This window comes from Primulina huaijiensis, chromosome 8 (genome assembly GCF_012295235.1).
Source record: "Primulina huaijiensis isolate GDHJ02 chromosome 8, ASM1229523v2, whole genome shotgun sequence".
NCBI lineage: Eukaryota > Viridiplantae > Streptophyta > Magnoliopsida > Lamiales > Gesneriaceae > Primulina > Primulina huaijiensis.
Window position 1 is genome coordinate 4,385,420 of NC_133313.1, and position 10,128 is coordinate 4,395,547.

The window sequence follows — 10,128 nt, forward strand, 5'->3', positions numbered from 1 at the left end:
TGGTTTTTATAGAGTAGATTGGAGGGGGGCTTTGTTGATTGGGAAGTGGTGGGGCAAAGCAAGGACCGGGACATGGAAGAGCGTGCGAGTGCTCCCTAACTCACCAGACAATTCCTCCGATGGGTCCCCTCCCCCTCTCCACTTGGGATTCCATTCCAACGATTAAATTATTGGGATAATACATAACCATGTTCAGACTTCGAATAAAATGGAAAAAATTGAAAATTCAAATCCAAAAAATTAAATATCTAACCAAATCGAAAACCGAATTTTATAATTCGAGTATAAATATTAAAACCAAAATTTATTTGGTTCGGTTTCGAATTATATATTTCAAAACCGAAAAAACCGAATTTTTATTAAATTAATAATATTGTTTATATTTGTATTTATATTATATATTTTGATATGATATTTATTGAATGAAAAATCATTTTGAATAATTTTTAGTTGATTGTTGTTTGTTTAATTAATTTAGACCTTATATTTAAATATTTTTCAAAAAAATCATGTAAAAAGATAACATATTATATTTTACAATATGTTTATATTATTAATTTAAATAATTATATCAAACCCGAATTAACCGAACCGTTTTGGTAGAAATCGAACCGAACCGAAGGAAAATAGTTCAAATATCGGATTATATATTTTTAAAATCGAAAACCGAAAAAAACCAAAGTAAAAAATTAAAAACCGAAACGAACCGATCGATGAACACCCTTTATAAATCACACAACTTGTTTCCTTCCCTTAGATTTTCACTTATTTTTAGTAGACAAATTAATTAATTATTCTCCTAAATTCTTGTTTCTTTTTTCCCCGTAAAACTAAGATTTCAATTAAAAGGGATGTGATCAGCAAGTTGGGAGATTCAAATTGTCGATCGAGTGTGTTCATAAATTACGTGATCTTATTGTCAAATTCAAGTAGAAATATATAAGACAAAATTCACACGTATCCTTGATTATATATTGGTATAAATAGATATAAAATCAATCACGTCTTTGTGTTTTTATTTCATTTTCAATCCATTTAATATAACAAAAGAAAAAATTATGAGATGGTTTCGTCGATCAATTTTGCGAGATATGTTCTCTATTTGAGTTATCCATAAAAAATTATTAATTTTTATCTCAAAACTATTACTTTTTACTGTAAATATGAGTAACATTGATCTTTCTCACGAATAAACATCCGCGAAATCATCTCACAATAGACGTATTATTAATATAATTGTTGTCCGCGACGATGAAATTCCAATTTGTCAGAGNTAGCTCGAAGCTATGTGGAATTGAATATTTTTGTCCCCATATTTGTGCTCCATTTACTAGCTCGAAGCTATGTGGAATTGAATATTTTTGTCCCCATATTTGTTAGCTTTACCCACCAACATAGTGGGTCGGCAATGGCTTGGATCAGGCAACATATTTCCATTGTTNATTTGAATTTAATCATAAAATTAAAAATATATATATATAAATATGTAAAAAAAATATTTATCTATTCTTTATTTAATTTGACATTCTACCTTCGAAGAATTGCACTACAAGAAAATTGAAAATCAAAAACGCACCTATGACAACGATTTTCATTAAAACCGTTGTTAAAAAGCATACGACAACGGTTTTAGTGAAAACGGTTGTCGTAGGTGCGTTTCTTAAGCAGAAGACAACGGTTTTTTTTTAAGGTCAAAGACAACGGTTTTTAGGGTCAATGACAACGGTTCTATAAAACCGTTGTCTTTGAGCGTTTTTTATGGTCAAAGACAACGGTTTATAGAACAGTTGTCTATTAGCGTTTTTTTTGGACAATTGACAACAGTTTTAGAAAACTGTTGTTGAAAGAAGTGATTTACAATTTATTTAGCGACGGATTTGGTGAATAATTTAAAAACAGTGACGGTTTTTAATAAACCGTCGCTAAAGGTAGCGACGGTATAACATCCGTCGCTTTATTTAGCGACGGTTTTAATTAAATCCGTCGAATGTTTTAAATTTAGCGACGGTTTGATGATACCGTCGCTAAATTTAGCAATGGTTTTATCAAACTCGTCGCTACCTATAGCGACGGTTTAAAAAAAACTGTCGCAAAATTTAAAATTGCGACGGTTCTTGGCTAAACCGTCGCTAATAGCGACATCTTATACAAAAACCGTCGCAAAGTATCTATAAATACCCCCTCTCGATCCATTTTAACACACACTATTTCAAAACACTTGAAATTTTTGTACACGATTTCCGTTTCGCTTTCAAGTAAATTTTTTCTCTTTATTTTTTTTATAAATTTTTAAGTTTTTGTTAAGATCTTGAATATTGTTAGCATATTCAAATTATAAGTTTTTTTAAATTCATTACATCATTAAAAGTAATTTTTTTTATTTTACTGAAAATATTAGCGACGGAAATCAAAAAATAACCGTCGCTAATAGCGACGGTCTTAATGAACTAACTGTCGCCAATATTTAGCGACGATTTTGTAAACCGTCGCTAAGTAGCGACTGTTTGACACAAATCCGTCGCTAATTTTCGTGCCGACGAGTTTTCAAAAACCGTCGTAAAATGTGTCTACAACTACGGATAAAATTCGTTGTCTTTGAGCGCATCCTTTAACCACAGAGACTTTAACAACATTTTTAAAATGGCTACGACAACGGGTTTTAACCGTCGTTTGTATTTTTTCTTGTAGTGTTGGGAAGTGAGTTNATTTTTACTTTTTTACCGTAAATTTTTACTTTTTCACAACAGTTATCACCAATTCTTGTCTCCATTTTTTCTTTTGATGGCCAAGCATGTACATCACATCTCATGTGCGACAATGTTTAGAGACCAGCACGAACAATCATTTAAACTAGTAAAAAATACAAACACCTTGCATGTGTTATTATTATTTTTAATTTTATTATATAATACTAAAAAATTTACACGGAATTAATTTCAATTTAGAAGAGTTGATCGATTTAAAAATGAAGTTTTGTTTAGATTTTTTTCTATGTAAAATATGGAGTAATTTGAGGCGTTTTTTTAATAGGATAAGAAGGGTAATTATGGAATTAAATATTTTGGTGTCCTGTAAAATAGTTATTCTAAGAGTATTACACTTAATAATATAGTATAGAAATATATATTATATATACATAAATATATTCATTTTAGAATGTACATTTTACATTAATATTCAAGAATACTCAGGTTTAATGTTAATTTTAACTTAGTATTTTATCTCATTACAGACATTATTATGAATTTGAAATATCAATATTTTGTTAACGTTAACGTTGTGCATGGCAAGGATTATCTAAAATTCTTGGCTAAATGATCAATTTAGTGCTTGTATTTTAATTTTTTTTTAAAAAAACATAACTAAAGCAAAAATTACATAAATTTGGTTAAAACATAACTAAAGCAAAAATTACATAAATTTGGTTTTTTCTTTTGTTTTTGTTTTAAAAAAAGATATTATTGATTAGACTAGTAGGTCAAATGTTACTTCTAGAAAGGGAGGATAAGGTGCCGTAGGTTTACTAGATAATTGTAGTATTTTTTTGTGGGGGTGCTACAATGACTAGGATTTTATGCTTTATGTCTTTATCATATGAAATTTCCTGCGAAAGCTACAAAATTAAATCACAAAGTACCACACGCTTGTGAAAATAGACAGGTTTGATTCACGCATCCTTTTGCCCTCGAGAAGAGAAAAAGATTTCATCTAGAAAAAATGTTTGATAAACAACTCAAATATAACAACTTAAAAAATAAATGAGGAAAACAAAATCTCGCGAGTCTCTGATATCGCACTCATAAGGTTAAGGATCGTGCAAATTAGCGAAATATTGAGTGACATATATACATACATATTATATCTATTTCATTACTTGTTAATATCTCGAATAGTATACATCAGCTCAACGCCATTAGCTAGCTCGGGTTGGTGAAGGATATATCCCGAAATTTTTTTTATCATATTCAAACATCATGTGATGGTGAATCTCTCGAATTTCGATGAAATTTCATGTAATGTGTTAGAAATCCAAATGTTAAAATCTAATAACGGGAAAAGCACTTCACATTTAACATAGAAAAATTCATATAGACCTCATTAACTATGGTAAAATTCTAATAAATTTGATAAAGTTATATCTATGTTTATTTAATTTGATAGAAAATTTGGCTCAATTGGGTAAACGAAGGAAAAGGAAATTCCACCTCAGCCCAAAAATTGATCGTGACTTCGAGGTAGCCTATAAGACAAGTCGATGCTACATCTGTTAAGCATCGCTCTTGTCCCTTTTTTTAATTTATCATTTGATCATGTGAATCTCGTATATTTCACGAATGACCTACATCATATCATCGAGATCCAAATATCAATATCTAGCCACAATAGTACTGGTCGACCTGGACACTGACTCGATTAAAATGAACAAAAATAAATTTGATCATTCCCCTTCTTCAAAATCTCCCTACACGCAAGCGATCATGTAGTTCTCTCATATTTTACGTGAAACTCAGTCCAACATATTTGGTATCCAAGGATGCTATACGGAGTGTAGGAAAAACTGTGTAGCCTGGACATGGAAATCATACACTAGAACTCTCAACTTCAATGATAATGGAATTGTAGTATAGTCTTTCCCCCACAGCTACAGAATGGGTAAAAAAGGACCAAAATTGGACGAAAAATAAAATTTTTTGGACGAAAAATAAGAATGCCAAAAAGAATCGTTTTTCTTTCTTTGTTTGTTTGCAAGTATCCCATTGCAAAATTAATTAAATTTACGTTTTAGTATAATAATTCATGGTTAATTTATTAAATGTTTTTATTCTTAAAGATAGAAGAGAATGTCATCAAGTCAGGGGGCTTTTACCGATATTATGCAATATAATAGAGTTATTTACTACTCCTAAGTACAAGAAAAATAAACAATTATGGAAGTATCTAAGTTTATCATCTCATATTAGCACAATATTTATCTCTATTGTCAATACTCAATACTAATTGTTTTTCTTTTTGTCAATTATATGTACTCAACCAGCATGATATTATATGTGAAAACTGCACAGTATTTACATGAAGAAAGAAAAGGCCAATTGTGTGTATCATTCCTCTCTCGGGATCCATTTGCTCCACCAGAAGCTCTTCCTACGCTCATTCAGTTCATCAACACTTTCGTCTATTGTTCGAATTAACTTTCTCTGAAGTCGAAGAGCTGAGGCCAGTGCATTCCTCTCAAGGCTCGCCTTTTTCTTTGGCGGGACTTCCTGTTACATTTTGACAATCAATAAATACATTGAGCATTAAAAAGATAGCCTCAAGGGTGGCTTTCCTATTATTCAATGGTTGTTACAAATTCAGCGGCAGATCAGAAATTCGGGACAAAGGGGAGGTTGAGATGGCTGGAGGATTTTCGGAAGGCGTATTTAGCTCCCTTTGTTGGATCTCTGGTTTCAATTATTCAAACTCTTAAGAAGTATTTATATGATCATGCAAAATTTCAAGGGGAATCGACACAATTTAGTTTGTGCAGTTAAAGAACTGTTTAGATACAAACCTTAAGTTCTTGGAGCTGAGCTTCTGTGAAGCCACCATCTTTCTGAGTTCCCGACTTAGCCATTAGATGAATAATCCACTTTGCAGCATCACTATAATCTTGTTGTGTAGCTCGGATAAGTTGTAGCCTTAGACTCTGCACGAATGACAAAGCCAGTTGGCCTTCTTTGTCAAAGTAGGGATGGGCCAAGGCTGCCTTTGCACTGATCCTCTGTCGAGCTTTATACCGAACCATGGACATTAAAAGTTCCCATCCAATTCCACCATCCAAATCTAACAATTCAAATCCATGTCGAAGATCAGGGCTAGCACGTGGTTCTACGGTTTTTCGCCATGCATTTAAGTCAAATTCACATCTTTTAAGTTGGCGGTTGAATTGTATGAGGGCACTATTGCTCCGCAAAGCTGGGAAAGCCTATGTTAAAAATTATTTTGTGTCAAAAATCATGGCATTTATTAGTATATCATATTCCAAAAAATAATCTTTATAAATGATAGTATAGGTGGATAGTAGGATCATCCATGAAACATGCATACTTAGTACTCACCATTTGTAGGATTATCAAACCAGCGCTGTAGATGTCAAATCTGTCTGGTGAATTCAACTGATAAAAGAATTTAGAATCAAAATGCATAGACATGTGAATTATTGGTCAATATTTATATCATATAAAGAGAGTTGATGGAAAACCTGCCATAGAACAGGGGAAAGAGCGGTGGCAACAGGTAATGAGGGAGCTGAGGGGGTTTGAGTGCTCATAATATATTGTTCAGGAGCAGTATATCTAGAGGGAAAGAGAATCAAATAATAATCAATTTTCAACAATTCGTTGAACTAAATCGTTAAATGTTAGAAGCTAAATATAAGAAGGATCGGATAGATTGTCATCTATCTTTATCAGAGCAAACAGAGTTCAATTGCATTTCATAGTTTATCAGACTTTAACCGTGAAAACTGCTTATTTCAGTCATTAGAAAGACATACATGCCACAGACCTTTTGTTACTAACTGGCTACAACAGTTAACATAACTAGAAACCGATGTTGTGTTTCAAGAAAGGTACCTCGGATCAAGCAAAAACTCCTTAGGGATGTAATTGATACCAACTCTCAAATCTGTGGCCGCTCCAAGATCTATGATTTTGAATGTTCGAGAATCTGCCACAATATTATAATAAGTGAAAAGTATTTCCAGTAAAAGAGGAATATGTTAGAAAAATTTCCATTGTGAGTACATCATTGTGATGGTGCTGTCACCTTCAGAAAAGATAATGTTTTGGGGCTTAATATCCCGATGGACAATCCCGGTAGAATGCAGACCTTCCAATGCAAATAAGAGCTGTCGCATGATTGTCTGAATTATTCTATTTTCCCTTCCTAGTCCCTTTGGTGCGTCCGGAACTTCTCCAAGAATCAATGCTTCCACCTGAAAATGACCATAGATCTTTGGTTACAAATGTCAATTTCGCATCCTGAGACAGCAACTTCATACATCGACGCAGATGAGGATAATAATTTGACTCCAGAAGTCCATCTTATTTGTTTCAACAATTATTACCATATTCGGGAAGTGCAGACATAGATTGCTTTCACATGTTACAATTATTAGTTATAAGTCAAATCCTCTCTCGAACAACACTGCAGTATATAGTTAAGAAATGTGCAGTATGTAAGTAATTTTCTGGGGGGATTAAGTAATCTACAATTGTCAAGGAAATGCATCTGAATCTGATATTTTGAAAAAATGGTGGGTCGAATACAAACAATTCTGCGACCAAAGTGTGACCCATGAACGGAAAATCAGAGGGAGATTTCAAATCAAGTCTGGATGCCATCATGTCGCTATGTAGCTAAATAGATAACAAAGTCACTTCACATACCCATGCACAGGCATGAACTAATGAACTAAACCAACTACACTTTTAACATAAATATCACTGTGCACTATGTTTGTTGTAGCGTATATGTCCTTTGCGAAGTGTTAGGACCAATGAAATCCGGATATCTCCACACTGGTATGATATTGTCCACTTTGGGTTTTATCCCTCATGGTTTTGCTTTTGGAACCACCCAAAAGGCCTTATACCAATGGAAATATCATTCCATCTTTATTAACCCATGATCTTTCTCTAGATCTTCCAATGTGGAACTTTGGTTGTATCCCAACAATCCTCCCCTCAAACGAAGTTCCACTATTATTCTCATGGTCCGAGCCTCCCCTCAAGCCTTATTCATCCTCCAATCGAGGTTACTCCACTTCACTGCGTTGGAGCGCACGTCTTACATGAATACTGGGAGCATAACCCACCTCGAGAGTTTAATCAGGCCTCATACCAATGGAGATATCATTCCATCTTTATTAACCCATGGTCTTTCTCTAGATCTTCCAAAGTGGGACTTTGGTTGCATCCCAACAATCCTCCCCTCAAACGAAGTTCCACTATTATTCTCATGGTCCGAGCCTCCCCTCAAGCCTTATTCGTCCTCCAATCGAGGTTACTCCACTTCACTGCGTTAGAGCGCACGCCTTACATGAATACTGAGAGCATAACCCACCTCGAGAGTTTAATCAAGGATTTTTACCGGGGGCCCTCACCTCCTTCGTTTAGGTATCGAGGATTCTACCCACACGACTCGATCTAGACCATGCCTCTGATACCACTTGTTAGGACAAATGGAATCCGCATATCTCCACACTGGTATGATATTGTCCACTTTGGGTTTTAACCCTCATGGTTTTGCTTTTGGAACCACCCAAAAGGCCTCATACCAATGGAAATATCATTCCATCTTTATTAACCCATGATCTTTCTCTAGATCTTTCAATGTGGGACTTTGATTGCATCCCAACACGAAGGATATTGAAAATATGATAATTCAAGTATAGAAACTGACTAGAATATTGTGTCTCAACGTGACCAGAAAAATATTGCATTGGCTACTTTGTATGATTATAAAATGTTGCATTGGTTAATTTGCAGGCCATAACGTACAAAATTCATCCAAAAGCTACCAAAAGTCAAATCATGTGCCATTTTGTTCGTGAATTTCTGGTTCTCATAGTCACCATGGTAACATGAAATAGATAGTTATTAGGAATACCCACAACCTCAAAACTACCCATATTACCACTCATCAATATCACGTTGCTGAAGTTAATTTGAAAAAACAACTAAAGGGGCGGGTTTAGATTGTTTTTTTTATTTTCTTTATAACCAGCAGAGGTGACATTCAGTCAAAAAACCAAAGAATAAACATCTGTAACTGGAAGATGGTCCAAGAAGGTACCAACATTGTAAGGAAATTCTTTACTCTGCAATAAATCAGCAAGCGTGGCTTCTCCTTCAAACTTCCATAGCAGCCAATATTCAGCATCTTTCTTAGGAGAATTCTGAAATATAATTTAAGGTGTCGGAGTTTCGAATTGAAATTAAAGGTCACACTACAAAGCTGCGGGGTGAAAATACTGGAGTAACTGAAACCTCAAGAAAGCCGTATATAAAATCAGCACAGCTATTAGCACAGGCCCTTCGAACCCGCTCGTTCATCCATATCTCCACGGCTCCATATTCAGTAGCTTTTTTCAGGACTACATCATTATACTTTGGGCAAAACATGAGCGATAATTAGTAAATAGCTTTCCAAAGTCTTTCACCAAAACCTTAACAATCTCACGAAATCAAACATATTTGAAGCATCACAATGGAATTCAAACACAATTATTCAGCTGATTATCAAAAATAAATATAGGGAAAACATCGAAAATTTCCAAGAGATTTGTCAAAATAAAAACCTTTGAAGCGGACTTCTTAGCCATCGTAGCTTTGTAAACCACTCCAAAAGATCCCTCCCCCAACTTCTTCCCCAACACAATGTCATCCTGCGATTTAACCACAAATCAAAAACCTCAAAACCCACAAACAATCATCATCAATAAATCAAAAAAACTCGTCAAAAAGAAAATACTCATTTCAGAGACCTTCTTATAAGTAGGCCTAAAGATTCTTTCCACAGGAGCAAGAACAAACATATCGAAGAATCCAGGCGCCACACCAGGAGTAGCCCAGAGATAAGAAAGAGTACCCAGAGCTAGAATCACACCAGGAACTGTAACCGCAATCGCATTTGACTTGGGCAGCGTGCTTCTATAGATTATATCGCCACACTCCATTACTGTACATGGGAGTCCGACTCCAACACCCAGAAAAAGATCGTGAACAAGATTGAAACTTTCGCCAACCGAAGCAAAAATCACCATATTCCCTGCCTTAGAAGTGGAAAATCTCTTGTTTGCTCCTCTTGATTTAGAGAGATTCTTAATACTGAGCTTCTTTCCCAGAAATGAAGAAAGGGGTTTGGTATTGAAGGACTGAAGCTTCACTCCTCCGAGCCCAACACCAGTACCAGCGGCCACAGTAGCCATCGAAATCTAAGTGGGTGCGTGGTTTTGTCTGAAAAAACTAATCAAACATGGAGTCGGGAAATCATCAGAATTCTTTGATTGCCTGGATTTGTTTTCACCCGCAGGTTCAGTAATCTGGGATTCTGGGGTACCGTAAGTCCGTAACCTCGCTTTGA

At 34.7% G+C, this 10,128-nt stretch overlaps 1 protein-coding gene across 1 annotated transcript; it reads right to left on the reverse strand.

The window, feature by feature from the left end:
* Nucleotides 1-4,925: 4,925 nt before the first annotated feature.
* On the reverse strand, nucleotides 4,926-10,128 carry LOC140983200 (serine/threonine-protein kinase STN7, chloroplastic-like). Its single transcript, XM_073450139.1, has 10 exons — nucleotides 9,530-10,128; nucleotides 9,344-9,430; nucleotides 9,033-9,152; nucleotides 8,843-8,941; nucleotides 6,808-6,976; nucleotides 6,615-6,708; nucleotides 6,242-6,335; nucleotides 6,099-6,155; nucleotides 5,552-5,965; nucleotides 4,926-5,261 (listed from the first exon to the last, which is right to left on the reverse strand). The coding sequence occupies exons 1-10, from the start codon at nucleotides 9,971-9,973 to the stop codon at nucleotides 5,100-5,102; spliced, it is 1,740 nt and encodes a 579-aa protein (XP_073306240.1). The 5' UTR covers nucleotides 9,974-10,128; the 3' UTR covers nucleotides 4,926-5,099.

What these genes read in the sequence shown, in the direction of transcription:
- LOC140983200 (XM_073450139.1), bottom strand. Translation starts at nt 9,973, where the DNA reads ATGGCTACTGTGGCCGCTGGTACTGGTGTTGGGCTCGGAGGAGTGAAG. An exon ending in AAACATTATCTTTTCTGAAG is followed by an intron (nt 6,709 to 6,807) that starts GTGACAGCACCA and finishes ATATTGTGGCAG; the next exon opens with ATTCTCGAACATTCAAAATC. An exon ending in GAGTTTTTGCTTGATCCGAG is followed by an intron (nt 6,336 to 6,614) that starts GTACCTTTCTTG and finishes CTTTCCCTCTAG; the next exon opens with ATATACTGCTCCTGAACAAT.